Below are 19,159 nucleotides of genomic sequence, written 5' to 3'. Positions count from 1 at the left end.
CGAGCTCTTTTTATGGCAACTGCCATTGAACGTCGTTGTTTAGAAGTCAATCTATTCATCCGCCTAGATAAAATCTTTCCTTGTTCACTAACAAATCAACGAAGTAAGCTTGTGTCTGTAATGGATAGCTTCATTGGATTGAAGTGATGGGGAGCGTATGCGGGATACATACATACATACATACATACATACATACATACATAAGTACCTAGGTACATACAAATTGTACATAACATACATACAAAACGTACATAATATATACATAGATGGAATGGGGGAGTCCGGTATGGCACATTTTGCCAGCGTGGCTAAAATTAAATGCCTACGTGGCAATGAGCGGAAGCAAGCCACGTCAGCCGGAGATGCCAGGTGGACAAACACCCAATCCATCGTTTCTCGTGCACTGTGCCTCCCCTTTCTTCTTCCTCTCGTCTTCGCAGGAATCGAAGGAAACAGACTCTGCAGAAAATCGACATCTCTATTTACAGGCCGCTGGAGAAATAGGAATCCTCTCCATCCATGGCTTCTCGATCTGTATATTAATTCTACCTTCAAGCGTTTCTTGCGCAGATCTTCTTGACTTTGCAGCTCATTCTTCATCGATCATTCTTCGTCGATCTCGAGACGCAAAGCATGCGAATCAGAGGAGGAGAACGTTCCTGAAGGCTCCAGTTAGAGATGAGGAAAATCCAGTAAAATGAAGATTCGAGGAAGGAGATATATATGTGTTTTAAATTAAAGATTCAGTAATAGGAACAATAAACAATCGAGGTTTCAAGGAAGGATCTAGTCGTTTTCATTTCACAGTTCTTCTTCAGGCTTGTCAAGATCTTTCCTTTCTCCTGTATTGTAAGTTCGAGAAAATTTTCTGTTACATTTCGTTTTGTCTCTAGATCGAGAGAGATCGAGAGAGAGAGATCGAGAGAGAGAGAGAGAGAGAGAGAGAGAGAGAGAGAGAGAGAGAGAGAGAGAGAGAGAGAGAGAGAGAGAGAGAGAGAGAGAGAGAGAGAGCCTTTTGGATTTGGTCAATACTGGTTTTCCCTTTTTTAATTAATTTCTTTTGATGTTTTTCCCTCAGATGATTTAGCAGTAATGGCAGCTTGGATGGAGGGGGAGAGATCACAGGTGCGCGAATTTCCGAAAAGGATTTCACAGAGGAAAGCTGAAAGAAGGCTTAAAATCAAGGATCCAAACATAGGCTTGAAACCAGACATGTTGCCGAAACAGAAGGAAAAACAAGAACAGGAACATGAAGGAGAAGAAGAGGATGTAGATGTGGATCTGAGTGAAGTTTACTTCCTCATAATGCACTTCTTGGCAGGTGGTCCTTGTACAAGAGCTACTGGTCAGCTATGGAATGAGCTTCTGCAACATAAGCTATTGCCTAGAAGGTATCATGCTTGGTTCTCGCGATCAGGCATGCCAAGCACTGATGAAGATGATGATGGAATCTCTTTTCCATTGAGCTACATTCAAGTTGTAGAAAGGTAGGCCTCACTTAGTTCTGCTCCTTTGTTTTGCTTCTCATCATCGATCATGGGTAGCTTTAACATGCCACTGCTTTGGTTTTTCATATATTCAAGTTGAAGAAAGGTAGGTCTCATTTACTCGTTGGGATTTTGCTTGTCTTTGTTTTATCTTATTACTATTGAGGATGGTAGCATGGAGTTTATTTTTCATATGAGTGGGCTATATTCAAGCTAGAACACTGCCCAGTTGGCATGTTACATTCCTTTGTTTTTTCTATTACTGAGCGTGGGAGGTTCATTGAATCAAGTTTCTTATTCATATGGTTGGGCTTATTAAACTTGTAAAATGATAGGCGTCTTCAGGTTCATTGCAAGGGTTTCTTTTCTTTGCATCATCTTTGCCTTGGATTCTTTTAATATTGATCATGGGAGCCTGCATGGAGTGGACTTTTTCCATTGAGGTAGTTTCAAGTCATAAAATGGTAGGCTTTTCATGACATATTTCTTGTCTTTTCATCATTATTGACTATGGATGCTGCATGGATACTTGGAGAAGTTTCATTGGGGGGAAATTATGATCTTGCCACCCGTCGTTTTTATGTATACATGGGATATGGAAACCAAAGTATGTTCATGTATAACAAATGCTTTTCATACGGCATATCAGACTTTGTAAACAAATGTTAGAAATGGTTTTTTTCTGCCTTTTTTCCTACTTGAATTTGGAGATGATCAAGGGTTTGCAGCCAAAAATGGATGCTGTTTAGTGCTTTGTAATTGTACTTGTGTAGTTCCTTCTACCTTTTATATAGCCTACAATCTACATTAAATTAAGGACTCAGGTATGGTACCACAGACAATGCTTTTCTGTACTTCCATATTTTGATGCATTTGCTGTGTTTTTCCCATAGAAGAAAATATGATCATGGGTCTATGCTATCCTGTCTAATGTTTATGTATGTTTCTAGCAGTACTCGTTGTTGTTGCCAACCTGCTTGTGAAAATCAAATTGCAGTTTATTATGTATCATTATTACATGCTTCCTAACTTCTTTTTGGAACTAATTTTTTTCTCACAAAACATTAATCGCAGAAATCCAGCGATTGAAAAGAATCACCTGGTTAAACTTTTGCGGCAGCAATTGTTAGCTTCTAGAAGAGCAGTTGCACCATATGCTGCTCCGCACTCCCGAATTCCCACTGCAGCAGATGTCCCAACACTGCTAGGGTTTGGACCACTTTCATTGTTGAATTGTGAGTGCTGTCTTTGGCTACTATAGAGCCTATAGTACTAAGGCAGGTCTTTCAACAGCTCTATCTAACGTAAAAACTCAAAAAATATGGTGCTACTCTGCAGCTGAAACTACCATAGGTAGAGAGGGGGCATCTGGGACGTTTCGAGAACTCAGATGGCCTCATTGGCATGCGAATCAGGTTCATGGATTGGCCCTTAGAGAATTGGGTGGTGGATTTTCAAGGTTCCATCGGTCCCCATCCATTAGAGCTGCGAGTTACGCAATCATGAAACCATCAGTTCTGGTTCAGAAGATACAGATTATTAAAAAATTCCGGGGCCACAGGAATGTTGTCTATTGTGGTAAGTTATGGCAATTTTGAAGTTGAGGAAATGCATAGTTGTAGAATACTTGGCATGCAATATATATTCTAAAAGTGTTCTACATTAAAAAAAAAAACTTATAATACATACTTTAAAGCTAAAATATGTTAAATACTTCTTAAATGCATCTAACAATTGTTTTTTGGCCAATCTTTAATTTTTAATTATTACATTTTTTTTGGAAACATTAAATACTTGTCAAATGCATAGAATACGTAGAATACTTTAGAGTATTCTAAAACATATTCTACATAAAATATGTGTTTTTAACAACTATGAGGAAATGGAGGCATTGATTACAGAAACACCATAATTGCATTTTATTCTTGCAGTTGTGTAGGTCTAACAAAAGTCTTTCTCTCATGCAGCTATTTTTGATCGAAGTGGACAACATATAATTACTGGTTCAGATGATCGGCTGGTCAAAATTTGGTCAACTGAAACAGGATTTTGCCTCCGCAGCTGTCGTGGCCATGAGGTTATTTTCTAACACAAGCATGATTTGCATACCTCTATATTTACCCTCAAATCTTGTCACTGAACACTTTGGTGCCAAATAATGTAGGGTGACATCACAGAGCTCTCTGTCAGCAGTGGAAATACACTAGTTGCATCTGCTTCCAATGACTTCACAATTCGTGTGGTAATGTTTCTGCTATTATCATTTATATTGTTCTTGATTGGCTTGTAGATTTCTCTTATGTGTGATTTTCTTTGGATGGTCTATATTTGTGCTGCTTTGGCTCTATATGATCCGTCTTGCAGTGGAGGTTACCTGATGGACTTCCTCTTTCTGTTTTGCGTGGTCACACTGGTGCAGTAACAGCTATCTCTTTTAGTCCTCGGCAGAATTGTGAACATCATATACTGTCGTAAGTGCTCTCATGTTCATTCATAGAAAATTCTTGGTTTTTTACCCTTTTCTGCTGTTTGAGAGTATTGAATTTTGCAACTTTCCAAATAATAAAATTAATAAAGGATTTTCCTTTGGGGATGATTACTTGATTGCTTTCAGGTCATCAGAGGATGGAACATGCCGCATTTGGGATGCTCGAGATTCATTGGTGAAATCACGGGTGTATATGCCAAATCCTGATTTAATGAGTTCAAGTATGTAGCATTTATGCTCCATAGAGCAAGAGTCTGGGGAGTTGCACTTCTGCTCTTAATTTCTTACATCTTGAAAATTTCAGCTGGAAAATCCAATATCTCTACTCAACCTATACAACAGGCAGTGGCTCAAATATCTTGCTGTGCTTTTAATGTCGATGGGAGTATCTTTGTGACTGGCAGTTGTGACAAATTTGCACGGGTAATATGTTTATATGTTGTGCAGTACCTACCTAGATGGTTCCCTTTCCGTTTACATCATATTGATCGTCAATTTATTGTGAACGCGATCAATTCTATTATGCTTGTTATTTTTGTAGATTATAGTCATCAACCACGTTGGTTCCACTATAATTTATAGAGGGCATCCTAGAATTACGAAGTCTTTGTTAACCATAATATATAGTACATGTTACTTAGATGTTGTTTGTGTAATAGCCGAAGAAACTGCAATGAAGCATATGCATGGGTATAACTAGAGCATGACCTAAACATGAACGATTGGTGGATTAATGTAAGACAATTTTATACCACTTACCTTAGCCCTACTTCATGCCAAAGGTTTAGAATAATGAATAGTCTTAGATTCAAATGAAATGATTGTATGGATACAAAGAACACATCGATATCACAGTGGGTGTGGCAGGAATAGCCAGAGAAACTGTGATGAAGCATATGTATGTCATCACATATGTATGGGTATATCTAGAGCATGACCTAAACATGAACGATGGGTGGAGTAATGTAAGCCAACCCACTTCATGGAATGATTGTATTGTCAAATGTTTAGAATACTGAATAGGCTATATTCAAATGGAATGATTGTATTGTCAATTCTTGATGAAAGCAGACAATATTTCTAATGCTTTTCATAGTATTGTGAGAAAACTATGTACTCTATAAGAGTCTTAGAATACTATAGGTGGTGCTTCACACAGTAGTTCAGAAAAACGCTGTGCAAGATGTGGATGAGTGGTCTTGGCTGTTTTATAAAATAGCATAGCTGGAATTGTAAGTGACGTCATTCATTATTTCAACCAACTTCATCATTCTGTTGTAGCTTCAGTCCAAAGCCTAATCTGTAATTCCACGTCCCATTTTTTGGAGTTTTTGTTCATCTCTAGCAAATCCATCGATTGATCATTTGTGAATGGTTGACTGCATTCAGTTCACAATCTTGAATACCATCTGCAGGTTTGGGATGCTAGGAAGTGGCATGATGAAATTACTGGAAAACCCAACTATGAACTGGACATTCTGAAGGGCCATGAAAATGCTGTAAATTATGTGCAGTTTAGGTGACTTTTAAAATGGGCTATTTCCTATTGTAATCTGTAATCCAGCTAATATTGCTTTGTTACTGAACATTAGCTGTGTCTGTATAATGTAGTGGTTGTGCAGGACCTGTGAAACCTAGTGTATTTGACAATGCCAAAGAGGAGGGGACAACCAAATTCAAGAACTCATGGTGTGTAGTGGTTGTTATTTGCTGTTTTCCTTATTTTTGCCTCACGTTCTTATATCATAGAAGCTGTGATGCCCAGCCTTACACGTGATAGTATTGTGACTTGCTCCCGGGATGGTAGTGCAATCATTTGGATATGTAAACCACGTAAAAAGGTTGTAAGTACTGATTGTAATTGTTGTATAGCTAAATAAATACCATTAACACCATATATAGCTGCACAATTTCTTAGTGCCTCATACCAATGCAAGGTTTTAAACTTTTTGTAGGTTTGTCGATATGGCCACTGGATCAAATCCTATCATTTGCATGTTCCACCCCCACCTATGCCACTTCATCCTCCTAGAGGTGGAGGGCCTCGGCAGCGGTTTTTACCTACTCCACGAGGTGTGAACATGATAGTTTGGAGCCTGGATAACCGCTTTGTTCTTGCAGCAATAATGGGTAAGCATTATGTTCAAATATTTCCCTGTGCAATTTCCTACTATCAGCTGGATGTTAGAGTGATGTGAATGTTTCAGTTGTTCCTGATTGTTTGGATGCTTGGTGTGGTTTTAAGTCATCACCCTGAGAGAAGCTTTTTGGCCAATTGCAAGTTGCTGTTTTGACAATACTGCAGATTGCAGGATATGTGTTTGGAATGCAGTTGATGGAAGCCTTGTACATTCTCTCACGGGGCATACTCAATCGGTTTGTACAGATGTGACATCTTTATTTCGGTTTTAGTACAAGTTTATATAATCACTAATTATGGGTTTCTGTTCTAGACATATGTGGTGGATGTGCATCCATTTAATCCCAGGATTGCTATGAGTGCTGGTTATGATGGTCGTATCATCATTTGGGATGTGAGTGCTTTTATAGTTCTGTTCACCGTGTATCTTGTTGTTTTGACTATTTGATTCTTATATTAAATTGAGTGATAGATATGGGAAGGTCGGCCGGTTCGTGTATATGAAACAGGCGATTTCCGAATTGTTGATGGAAGCTTTTCTCCGTATGTGTCTATACCTCAAGTCATAACATAGATTTTGATGTTTATATCATAGTGAGGATGAGTTTCGGGAGTTATTCCAGTCTTGTAAATATAACTCCCTAATTGAACAAATTATTCACTCTTGTGAAATATTACTTCCTAATTTGAAGTATTTCTTCCTAATTCTCTGATCATATTGCATTGTCTTCCAGGGATGGGACATCTCTGGTAGTATCAGATGAGGTGGGCCAAGTTTACCTGCTGACGACAGGCCAAGGGCAAACTCAGAAGGATGCTAAATATGACCAGGTATGCTTGCATCTATCTTCAGTTTTCAGATTTGTAAACTTATTAAAGCAGGACAGTAAAGGAGTGTGGACTGAAAATTTGTTATATGGTAGTTTTTCCTGGGGGATTTCCGACCTCTAGTTAGAGACGTCCATGGAAATTTACTAGATCAGGTAAATTGGCAGTTATGTCAAGAGGTCATCTAATTTTTATATGATATTAGTATTTGGCCTAGTCATAATCAGGCTCTGTCGATGCATAGGAAACCCAAATTCCTCCACATCAAAGGAATATCCAAGATCTTCTTTGTGATGCTGGTACGAAACCTATTGAACTCTGGTTTCTGGTTGTACAGATAAGTAAATACAGTTTTTGATGAGAGGTCTTCATGCAGATATGATCCCATATGAAGAGCCTTATCAGAGCATGTATCAACAGCGACGACTTGGAGCATTGGGAATAGATTGGCAACCTCTCCGTATCAATCTTGCTGTTGGCATAGATGATATGAATTATGTTGCATTGGGCGACCACTCTCTTGCTTTTCATCCAAATTTGCATGGCTCTCCAGTTGACAATACTGAAGATGGTGCGAGATGGGTTGAACAACCAACAGATGCCGATGAAGAAATGGATTGGGAGCAAGATGTGACCAAACTTAGTGATGATTCAGGATCAGATTATAGTGTCAGTGAGGAGGTCTTGAGTCTACTAGATGACGATGAGCAAACTGCGAGCTCCACGGAAGTATTAGGACATAGTGATAATGAGGGAGATGATGATGATGCAGAAGAAACTGCTCAGGATGCTCAACTAAGGCGGTCGAAACGTAACAAACGGAAAACAGAGGTATGTAAATCACATATGTAAAATGAATTTACAGGTTAAAGTTGAAATATCTCAGTTCAACTATATGCAAAGAATAGCAAATTTGACCATTGAACACAAAATTCTCTTTTGTAGATTAATTTGCTATAATAGCGTTGATCATAATGTGTGATTGAAATGTATGTTTCTTGAAGTCAAATACTTCAGGAGAACCTTAAAAACCATAATGCTGAGGAAATCAATCATATGGAATGTTTAGGAAAACTGATGTTGATTATAATATGAGGGTTAAAGTTTTTGTTTTTATTTATATTCTGACAGGGAGTCTCAAGCCCGTCTTTCAGAAGAAAAGTTCAGAAGTTGCCTTCTGATGTTGAACCAGTTTCTGATAGGAGTGAAGCTGGGGTGGACAAAAGATCCTTAAGGCAAAGACAGTGTGATGTGGAATCATCAACAGCAAGATTGAAATCTCCATCACAGTTGGCACGCCCAAAAAGGCTGGCCGCAAAGAATGCCTTACAGCTCTTCTCTCATATAAATACAAATGAAGGAGATGACGAAGCATCTTCCACGCACTGTGAAACTAGCTCTTATAGTTCTGGACAAGAAAATGAATCTGATGGGCTGCTTTCAGATCTGCCCTGTGAGAATGATGGCGGCCCTCGTGCTCAAGAGAAAGAGGTTGTGCTTGAAAGGGAGGAGTTATCTCAGAGCTTTGGAAAAGATATGATGGAAATGAATGATACAATAGCTACTGAAATAGAGGATGTGGAGACTGAACATAGGCCTGAGAATGGTGGGGACGAAAACTGTGGAAGCAATGAAAAACAAGGCATGATACCTTACAAGGTTGGAAGCTTGTCGAAGGATGAGAACAGTGAAGATTTTGAACTGACTGCTAAAGACAATAAAACGAAAAAGGATACCATATCAGATGTGCCTGAAGTAGGTAGCTCTACTAAGCGATCAAAACCTCAAAGAAGACTGGTTTTAAAGCTGAAGAAGAATGCAATTGAGGTTAAAAGGACTGTCAGCAAAGATGACTTGGAAGACACGGACTCTGAGGGTGGAAATGTCACTCCAAAATTAGATCAGCTGGTTCATTCAGGAGAGTCTATCAAGAGGAAACTTAGACGGCTTATAGTAAAGCCTCCCCAAGCTGCAATACCTGTTCCTGACAGTATGGGAGACTTTTTAGACATAGCAGATAATGGTGATTGTAGTGGAATGCCAGCATATTATGAAAAGGCAAGGCAAGGCAACCAGAAAGATGACAGAAGACCAGTTGCATTGCAAGATTTAAAACATGTGAGTGCTACAATGTTTACATGTAGATCAAGCCCATCGGGTTTGAGCTGCACTGGTGACAGATCGGCTAGTACTTTTGAAACTCAAAATGAATCTGGGAGTCTATATCCTGGAATACCAATAGAAAGTCCCAGTCGTGATAAAGATAGTGACAGTGGGATGATGAATCAGGCAAATTCATGTGTTCCAATCAGGGAAGTTTCCATAAGCAAAACGTTTTTGGAGTCGAAGGTTGAAAGACAAAAAACACTTCCTAAGTCTTCTGCAGGATTCCAATCTACGAAAAACTTAATTGCTAGATCTGGCATAGATACAAGAGCTAATCAACTTTCTATGAACTCACTACAAAACAGTGAAAAAGATATAGAGTATCAGCAAAGAAACAGCAGAGACGAAGAAGCTGATGGAGATGATATTGAGAAATTCCAAAACAGGACTAGAGACGTGAATGATGTAATTGATAAATATTTTTTTCCTAAGAAAGGCAGAAAAACTCTTGCACATCACACCTCAGAGCCTGTGGAAGATTATGATGATTATGAATACCTACAGCAGATAAGTGAACAAGGAGATTATAAGCCTACTGATTCAGAGAAGAGACTCAAAAACGCTGCTCATGTAAGAGCCTCAAGGAGAACAACTATGTCCAAAATATTGACCACCGAGGAGGGATTTAATATCCGAAACAATAAAATTGGTGCAGTACAAAGCTATGTGGGAGATGATATAAATGAAAGGCATAGTGAAAGTGACTCTGTTCAGGAGAATGCAAGTTGCAGTGATTCTGATAGTGGTAACAGAGGGTATGGTGATGCATCCTGTCCAAGGCATAAGAGGAGAACACTCAACGAGATAGATTTAACCCGGAATGTAGCTGGAAACCTAAAGACTGGGTCAGGTCCTCCAAGAATAAGGAAGATGAGATCAGTGATGTCTGAGGGTGTGAAGGAGGCCAGAATGAAGGGAAGCAGATGGAAAAAGGCAGCAATAAATGACCAGTATGTGTGTGCGACAAATTCAAGAAATAATAATGAAGTCGAAAGTTCAGGCATTGCTCCCAACAGATTGATGGCTCCGAATCATGATGTTGATGAACATTTGACAAACACAGACATGTATGATCAGATTATTTCGCGGAGATCCCAGCAAGGTGGTTCAACTACATTTGTGGGAAAACCAGGTGTGAGAGCTTGTCGGCAAATGAGGGAGAAATTAAGGACCTCAGACAGAGGTCAACAAAGACAGGTAGAAAGCTTCTCAATGTTGAAGGAAAAGAGTGTCCGAACTAGAAAGAGTCTCTCCTGGCTTCTACTATCAGAATTGGAGGAAGGCACTCGCTATATCCCCCAGTATGGTGATGAAGTTGTCTACCTTAGGCAGGTAAAAGCAATTTATGTTGATGTTAGGTCGTTCACAAAGCATGTAATTACAAAGAGAAATGAATGGTTAAAATATCTATGCACTATTCTGGTACAGGGACATGAAGAGTATCTAAACATGCATAGAATAGACGAGCCAGGACCATGGACAATCTATGAGGATGGTCTACATGCTGTGGAGTTTTGTCAAGTAGTGGACCTGAAATATATTATAATCCCAGAATCTGGTGAAACTTGCTGTAGATGCACTCTAGAATTCTCGGAGGACACATCTCCGCTGCATGGGAACACTTTCCAGTTAATTTTTCCTGAATTGGTAGACTTCCCTGATTTCATTGTAGAAAGAAGCAGGTATGATGCATCTATGAAAAGGATGTGGACAAACAGGGACCGATGCAAAGTCTGGTGGAGATCACAAAATGGGCAAGGGGGTGAATGGTGGGAAGGGCGTATAATAGCTGTGAAGGCTAAATCTGCTGAATTCCCTGATAGCCCTTGGGAAAGGCTCATGGTTCAGTATAAATCAGATCCAAACAAGCCTTACAGCCACAGTCCTTGGGAACTCTTCGATTTAAATGAGACTACATGGCAACCACAGCATATAGATCCAGATACTGGACACAGGCTCCTGTCATTGCTTGAATATGCAGCTAGTCAGCCAGAGGTAAGGGTTTCATGTTCTTCACTCACATAAGGTAATACATTATTGAGTATCTACATGTACTGTTTGTTACATATGACTGGACTGTATGCAGGATAGTTATGGCTTACGGAGGCTCAAACAATCATCTTGTAAATCAGATTTTATAAGCAGGTGAATTGTTGAATGCTTTGAGAATCTTGCATTTTTGGCATAGAGATTGTAATGTAAAAATGACGCTTTGCTTTCGGTAAAATCCCGGATATGTTTATTTTGGCAGATTACCTCTTCCGTTGACACTGGATGTTATAAAGCAACGCTTGGAGAAGGATTACTATCACTCGCCACAAGGTTTCTATTTTGATGTTCAACTATTAGCTTCCAATGCAGAGATTTATTGCGGTGTCGAGCATCCAATGGCACAAGGATTGCAAGCATTTGCCAGGGAGGTGTATGATGAAATATCTTGTGACTTGTAGTCATGGAACATGATTTTTTTTCATGGATAGAAATGTATCCAATACCGCAATCCAATTGTACAATTATGTAATTCTACAATCCAAAACATACAGAAGGCCCTGTACAAGTTGATTATACTTAAGATGTAACATTAAAGATTAAAGTTTCACCTAACAAGCCTTGTCCTCAAATGGTTACTTGATATCCTCACAGGAACCAAATTCTTATTGTATTATCAGAGCCAGCACAGCTAAAATCTATCTGTGCCAGAGGTTGAAACTATACATTACTCTAAAAGGATTGTATTTAGCTAAAAGAATATAAAAGATAGGGAATTCCTCTACGTGGAAGACAGTTTTCCCATTAATTGAAGGTGTCTCAATGTTGTGAACCATGTCTTGAATGTTGTATTATGTAAATATGTTCTTTACAAGCTGATTTCAGCATACTTTGTAGCCATGCAGATCTAACCGCTGAGGTCTATGCTTACAACCTTCCAATATCATACAGCCTGTAAGAATTTTCAAATGTTCTCTGCAATTGCACCTTTACTGCCAAATAGTTGAATCATCTCTTGTAATCAGAGTTGGGTAATATTCAATGGCTACAACATACTGAATCTGCTGTATCAAAACGTTTGACATGAGCCTTGGAAATAGAAAAAAACCAATACTGCAATCTCTGCCTGATTCACAGAGACAAGTATTGAGCAATGGAGTGTAATTTGGGCTTGTGGAAGTTCCTCAATGGAAACCTTAGGGAAAATGGGTCCATGTTAAACCCATCATTAGAAGTTCGTGCGTGTTATTTAGATACTTTGCATAATCATCCTGTGTAAAGTTTTCTTTTAAAGATCTCACAAAATTCGTTTGTGCAATTCACCTCAAACTCAAAATGTTGTGACAGTTTTTTAAGGCACAGTAGAACTGGAATCAAACTATAAACAAAAAGCAAACTTTGAGAGTATCAAGATATAGAATTATGAAAGGGTAATTATGAAATTTACGTTGTCTTCTGGGGAACACAAGATCAACATATGCCCATCATTTGATAAGAAAGATTGTGGATGTCAATCACAAATCACAAGATGCCACTCAAGAGTTACTGCACACAAATCCAAGACAAATGCATTAAATGCTTTGCACAAACTTATATCTGCCACCATGACACAAGACATACAACTGGTCTTCTCAAGTAAAATCGCACCTAGATGGTATATCCGCCATCTTGACACAAGACATACAACTGGTCTTTTCAAGTAAAATCGCACCTAGATGGTATATCCGCCATCTTGACACAAGAAATACAACTGGTCTTTTCAAGTAAAATCGCACCTAGATGGTATATCCGCCATCTTGACACAAGACATACAACTGGTCTTTTCAAGTAGAATTGCACCTAGATGGTTCTCAAAATGACCATGAATTTAATATAAATGGTTATAAAACACAGACTTTATAAGAATTAGAAAAGTTATATTCTTCTGAATGAGGACCCATTTATCCCCCCCAACAAATACAAATTCTGTCCAGAACACCACACTGAAGACCATTCAGAGTAATATACAACCACAAACCCATCTAGGCAGAAAACCACATTTGTCTGAATTAATCAGTATCAATATCTAGGTGCAGTGCAATGTGTAAAATATGTAAGTATGATAAAAGTACAGCTGCAAGATTGCCATTTTATAGAATGAGAACAGCAGCTGAAGTTCCATGATCTCTAGGGGTACTAAGTACCCCTTCAAAAGACCTAGATCATTTATCTCTTCAAATGCTTCCTTTGGCTGGTTGAAAAAGATAGTTGAGAAAATGATTGCCTGAAAAAAGAAAATATCAGTGATGCCAGTGTGGAGGTACAACTAGAACTATTACAAGGATCAAGATGAACATATACCACGGTGTCTACTGGCATCACATACAGAAAAGACATTGCACCACTAATCATACCTCTATACAGAGCTACTTAGGAGAAAAAGGAAAGCTTGTAATTCCAAATAAAAATGAAGATACATAAGTGCAAGCAGTTTTTTAATACTTTGAGAACACACAAACTAAGATAAAACCATTAGTTAAAATAGAAAGTAATTCTTTTTAGCTAATGTTGGAACCAGGGACACTGATAGGAGATCTACACCTTATGATTCTTGTCCCTCTGGAGCCTTTGCAGAGAAAGGATCGTGAGTAGGTCCAACATCTTGACCAATATGTCGCTGAATCAACCGTTGAAGATCTGACATAACCTTGTGTTCTCTTTTTGCTTTCTCTTCATAGTTAAACATGGCCAAAGCACGTTTATCCTCAGCACTATATACTTGATTTTCCTTTCTGATACGAATAGCATTCATACGTTGATGTCTACTGCCACTCATTACATACCCTAGTCCTTCAAATTTCTGAATCTCATCAGCAGAGAGACCCACTTCTCCTCTTCTGGGAATACGTTTTCCTTGCTGGACATACTGTGCAATAGCATCTCCTTCTCCAGGCCTAAGGGCACCACCATAGCTGATATGCCCCTCTGCTTTTGGAGCTGGGGCTGGTCCCACTATAGGTTCATTCTCAAGTCCCACCGCAGCAGACTTCTTCTGTGCTTCTAGCAACACCTTGAATTGTATAGCCTCTTCATCGATCTCCACGGCAGTTTCATCATCTTTATCTGTTTCCTCAGTCTCCGACTTCAACTCCTTTTCAGAAGAGGATGATGGGGTTGCGTTACTTTTTTCACCCTTGGTTACAATAGGAGATCTCTGCAGTTTCTCTGCCTCTGCCTCAGATTCTGAACTTGAATACCTATGCTTTCTGCTTTTCTTCTTCTTCCGTCTTTGTTTCCTTTTCCTATCAGAATCTGATGAATCAGACTGATCATCATCGGATGTGGCATGCATGTGCTTTCTTCGATGCCTGGTTTCCTTTTTCCTTCGTGTGCCCTTATCCTTCTTGTGTTTTTCTTTCCGTGCATTCCTTTCTTCTTTGTCTTTTTCCGAGCTTTCAGTAACCTTCTTTACATCATTATTCTTCATCTTATCATCTTGTATGTTTGCTTCATCAGAGTACTTTCCAGTCTCATCCTCAATGCCTTTCCCATTTACATCATCCTGCTTCATAGAATTATCAATTCCACTATGAGGGGGGCTGGGAGTTATTCTCCAAATGCATGCTTTCAACTTCCTCCGCAGCTTCTCTCTCTTCATCATCCTGAACTCATGAAAATCAAGGTTTCTCAAATCATCATCATCACTTTCGTATTCATTATGTCCTTGAACATCCCGCAGGCTTCCATCATGATCAGGTTCCTGTCGATATGGTAGATAAGTTGGGCTAGATCTACCTGTATTGTTTTCATAGTCATTTCTAGTACCTCTTCTGTTAAAATTTCCTTCACGGGCAGAAGGTCCGCCATATGGTAGATAAGTTGGACTAGACCTACCTCTGTCATTATCATAGGCATTTCTAGCACCTCTTCTTTCAACACTTCCCTCACCAGACCGTCTCTTACCTGGATCCTCTTCATAATCATCTTCGCCATGTACACCATTCTCATGGTTTCGATACATTTTCCTTTCTTCTCCTTTTTCAGAAGATATACTTCTCCGGATTCTAGAAGGGGAATCACAAAACCCATTCTCGTAAGAGTCTTCTAGCTTACGAGAATGTTCACGATGGGATCTATCACCTTCATAACGTCTCCTATCTTCTCCATGACTTCTAACAGAGTGGCGATGCCTGTCTCTTCCATTTGACCTTTGAGGGCTACTTCTATCTCTGATCCTTCGCGGGCTGATGCTCCTGCCTCTGCTCCTGCTCCTGCTCCTGCTCCTGCTCCTGCTCCTGCTCCTGCTTCCACTGTACAGTCTATCTTCTCGATCGACCTTCCGGCGGGGTTCCGAAGGTCCCTTATCATCATGGCTTCTTCTGTGTCGGTCTGTGTCACGATCCCTGCCCATTCTTCTCCCTTGCCTTCTGTTACAGCCACCGAGTTTCTCCTCTCACCTTTCTTAACCTATGTATAATGTGTATACCATACATAGCAATGGGCGCGGTTCGGTTTCGGTTCGGTTCGGTTTCTTGACCTTGAAACCAAACCAAACCAAACCAAACCGGTTATTCATAAAAAAAACCAAACCAAACCATTTAAAAAATTTGAAGCCATTTAAACCAAACTATTTAAGCCAAACCATTTAAACCAAACCGTTTAATAGGTATGAGAAACCAAACCATTTAAAACCAAACCGTTTATGTAAAATGTAGAACCAAACCGAACCGGTTTACCAAAAATCAAAACCAAACCAGTGTATCAAACATCAAAACCAAACCAAACCAAATTGGTTTTGACATAATCCAACCAACACGAAACAATAAATTGTACCAAATCAAAGACTATAACACTATAAAATAACAGAAATTCACAACACATTTTCTGAAAATTGTTAATTTGTGAAACATGATAAGATATTACATAAAAAGATAAATGTTTTTTGGAATGATAACAAAAATCCATACAATAGAGTTCCAAAATTCCATACAATAGAGTTCCAAAATTCCATACAATAGAGTTCCGAAATTCCATACAATAGAGTTCCAAATTTCCATTCAGTAGAGTTCCAATTTTCCAATTAAGAACAACAATCCATATAATAGAGTTCCAATTTTCCAAATCCATGGACCATAGGACTTAATCCAGCTTTTTGTTTCCAATATTTGAATAAGGGATTTCTGAAAGCATAAAATATACAAAAGAATTAAGTAATTCATAATAACAAATTTAAAGAATCGACTAAAAACAAAATAGTAAACAACATGTAATAAAAATTACAATGACTTTGAAGATCTCCAATTGCAACCACTATTGTCGTTAACATGTCAAAAATCAACACGATTCCTGTACATATAAAATACATAAAAACAAGTAAGTAATTATTAATAAAACTTTAAGTAAAGACTCAAACAAAAAACAACCAAGTAACAAGTATGCATACCTTAATCTTCCTTTGACTATCATGCGATATGTAATCTATTACCTCGTCTTCAGCAACAAGATCATCCAAATTCATTGTTAGTTCCGCATAACTGATGTGAAAATTATCTAACATTTGAACATTACATTCTTTTAAAACATTCATCCATGATCGAACGCACATTTCAGCTTTGAAAGTGCATGAATGTAGTTTTATCCTATTATCAAAGGTCATTTTTGCTGCCGAATTAGCCTCTTCAGCAGGTACTGATGATGCTGGTATACTGAGGTAATCACATGCCATCCTATATAGTGAAGGCATTGCCGATTTATTTTCATTCCACCATTGTAAAGGATCCTTATCCGTGCTAGCCGAAGGAAGTCTCATAAAGTGCTGAATTTCTGACTGTGAATCGGAAATAAGACTTTTATTATTTACACCCATTAACGTCCAAATTTTAGAGTTCTTATCATTTTCATGTATTGTGGTTGAAGCCGAACGTGGTTCAACATCACTCGAGAACGAGTGATAGTGGGACTCAATCATGCTTTCAACCAACTTAATATCTAACTCTCTTTCTGTATGATTATTTGGAAGAGGCAATCTATCAAACAAATAAAACGGTTTTAAACTCAAATAAAAAATCAGAAATCATGATGATAATTGTACGATATAAAGGTAAGCATTACCTGGGATCAAGAAACATTGCTATGCGAGATGGAATAGACTTTAACGATTCTTGATACTTAATTAAATATTGCAAGCAGTTCTCAGATGCTCTTTGAAGCACCTCTTGTGTAAATCTAGATGATCCTGGAAGCGAAGAATCTAAAAATTGATTGCAATGATTTAGTAAACAATTATATGCTAGCGATGCTAGTGATAATGTAGGATATTTTGAGCCTCCCAAAAAAGTAGAAACCTCGGCCGGTGTATCTAGCCATTCCGCCATGGCATGTATGTGACTCCAATCTTCTCTGGTCAAGACATTACCATTGAAATCACTTGATATTGTTAAATCTGAAATTGTAAAGTTCAATACATCTTTATCTTTGATAGATTGCCTAAACATTTCCAAGGTAGAATTCCATCTTGTAACAACATCGAGCCTTGGGGGTTCCCTTTCATGATGCTCAACCATCCTAGCATACTTCCTAAACACTTCCCTTCGAACCTTGCTAGATCTAATAGTATGGAGCACTGTTCTCAACTTTTCTGTTGAGGGTGAGATAACCTCTAATGCTGCCTTGATACCCAACTGAAAAGTGTGAACCATACATCTTAACATATGTGATGGAGCCAAAATTTCCTTACCATGCTCATCTTGTAACAACATGCTCAACTCTTTTGCAGCTACTTGTGCATCACTCGCTCCATCAAAAATTGTAGCTAAGAGTCGACTAGAAATATCAAAGGATCGAAGTCGAGCAAAAAGGGCATGTGCACAACGCTTCCCTGATCCAACACCTGGAAATACATGCACAAAATCCAATAACATTGACCTTGACCTTGCTGTCTCATGACATACCCAATGAAGTGTCACTGAGTAGAAGCCCTTCAAACTACTATTTGACCAACCATCAAATGTTATGGAAAATCTTGATTGGCATTTTGATAGCAAATCTATCACCTGACGACGCAACACCACATACATTTCTAGGATAGAACGCTTAATTGTACGTCTTGACTTTACTTGATATCCAGGTACAATTTGTTGCATGAATTCCTTAAATTCAGGTGATTCCACATGTGCATGGGGCAATGTTCCCTTCACAATATACTTCACGATGGCAGCATCAATTTTCTTCTCTAAAACATGAGATACTCTAGCTGACTCAATTGAAGATTGAATGTGATGTGATATACCTGAATTTTGGTCTGGGTCGCTTGATAAACGATGCTTTTCTGCTAAATGTTTGGCTATAGTGCCTGTGGATGTTGTAGAAGACCAACAAACATGGCAATGATGGCATCGTCGTCGAGGTGTGCCATTATCCATATAAAATATGATGTGAGCATCTGTCCATGATGTGCGTAGCCTTTTTCTTGAGCTACTTGTTGACCCACGACTAACATCAAATGAAGATGAGTTCATTGCAGCATCAGTTTGAGATGATGATTCCATTTTATGGTGTCCTATAAAATTCAATTAACTCAATTAGCACATTTCAAATATGTACATTATAATGAGAAAAATAAATGAAGTAGAAAGTTTGCTAAGTTAGCTAAGAACAGTAAAACGACCATTATGTCCAATGGCAAACATAGAAAGATAGACATGCCCATTACTCTAATCACTCAATAAAACATTCGTGTTAACTTCACTAACCAGATAAACAATGGACACCACCGTTTACTCTACTCACAAGATAAACGATGCAAATCCAAGTTGTCAAGTTAACCCATGACCGCGCACCCATGTTTACCTTAATCACCAGATAAATTGGACATCCATGTTTACTTTACTCCAATCATTAAATAAACAATGGATACCCATGTTTACTCTCATTAACAGGATAATCCATGGACATCCATATTTTCTGACAGGATAAACAACTGACACTCATGCCCCCAATGCTCATAAGGTAAATAATAGATGTTATTGTTTACTCTGCTCACAAAATAAACAATGGACGTCCATGTTTAAAATGCTCCATTCA

General features: G+C 38.6%; 2 protein-coding genes across 2 annotated transcripts; one reads left to right on the top strand and one right to left on the bottom strand.

Annotated features, from left to right (window-relative positions):
- The first annotated feature begins 427 nt into the window (after positions 1 to 427).
- LOC147866713 (uncharacterized) lies at positions 428 to 11,917 on the top strand. The gene is made up of 24 exons (XM_087317171.1): positions 428 to 849; positions 1,079 to 1,487; positions 2,562 to 2,722; positions 2,826 to 3,065; positions 3,455 to 3,564; positions 3,652 to 3,729; positions 3,852 to 3,958; positions 4,102 to 4,196; positions 4,280 to 4,398; positions 5,391 to 5,494; positions 5,587 to 5,664; positions 5,741 to 5,819; positions 5,931 to 6,105; positions 6,281 to 6,351; positions 6,429 to 6,509; positions 6,588 to 6,658; positions 6,850 to 6,946; positions 7,039 to 7,098; positions 7,188 to 7,242; positions 7,320 to 7,774; positions 8,075 to 10,441; positions 10,538 to 11,104; positions 11,196 to 11,254; positions 11,361 to 11,917. The coding sequence occupies exons 2-24, from the start codon at positions 1,093 to 1,095 to the stop codon at positions 11,557 to 11,559; spliced, it is 5,823 nt and encodes a 1,940-aa protein (XP_087173297.1). The 5' UTR covers positions 428 to 849; positions 1,079 to 1,092; the 3' UTR covers positions 11,560 to 11,917.
- A 1,027-nt stretch (positions 11,918 to 12,944) lies between these two features.
- On the bottom strand, positions 12,945 to 15,545 carry LOC147866712 (uncharacterized). Its single transcript, XM_087317172.1, has 2 exons — positions 13,679 to 15,545; positions 12,945 to 13,361 (listed from the first exon to the last, which is right to left on the bottom strand). Exon 1 carries the CDS (start codon positions 15,486 to 15,488, stop codon positions 13,680 to 13,682), a length of 1,809 nt encoding a protein of 602 aa, XP_087173298.1. The 5' UTR covers positions 15,489 to 15,545; the 3' UTR covers positions 12,945 to 13,361; position 13,679.
- Between the last annotated feature and the right edge of the window lie 3,614 nt (positions 15,546 to 19,159).

The sequence above is a fragment of the Azolla caroliniana genome, unplaced genomic scaffold, assembly GCF_043228905.1.
Source record: "Azolla caroliniana isolate FFs.n. ecotype wild unplaced genomic scaffold, voAzoCaro1.0.p SCAF_3, whole genome shotgun sequence".
NCBI lineage: Eukaryota > Viridiplantae > Streptophyta > Polypodiopsida > Salviniales > Salviniaceae > Azolla > Azolla caroliniana.
Note: the sequence above shows the minus strand (reverse complement) of the source record. Positions and strands in the feature narration are given on the sequence as shown.

Coding starts and splice junctions, on each gene's coding strand:
- LOC147866712 (XM_087317172.1), bottom strand. CDS start 15,488: ATGGGCAGGGATCGTGACACAGACCGACACAGAAGAAGCCATGATGAT.
- LOC147866713 (XM_087317171.1), top strand. CDS start 1,093: ATGGCAGCTTGGATGGAGGGGGAGAGATCACAGGTGCGCGAATTTCCG. Junction 1,488..2,561: donor TACATTCAAGTTGTAGAAAG/GTAGGCCTCACT, acceptor CATTAATCGCAG/AAATCCAGCGATTGAAAAGA. Junction 6,106..6,280: donor TGTTCTTGCAGCAATAATGG/GTAAGCATTATG, acceptor ACAATACTGCAG/ATTGCAGGATATGTGTTTGG.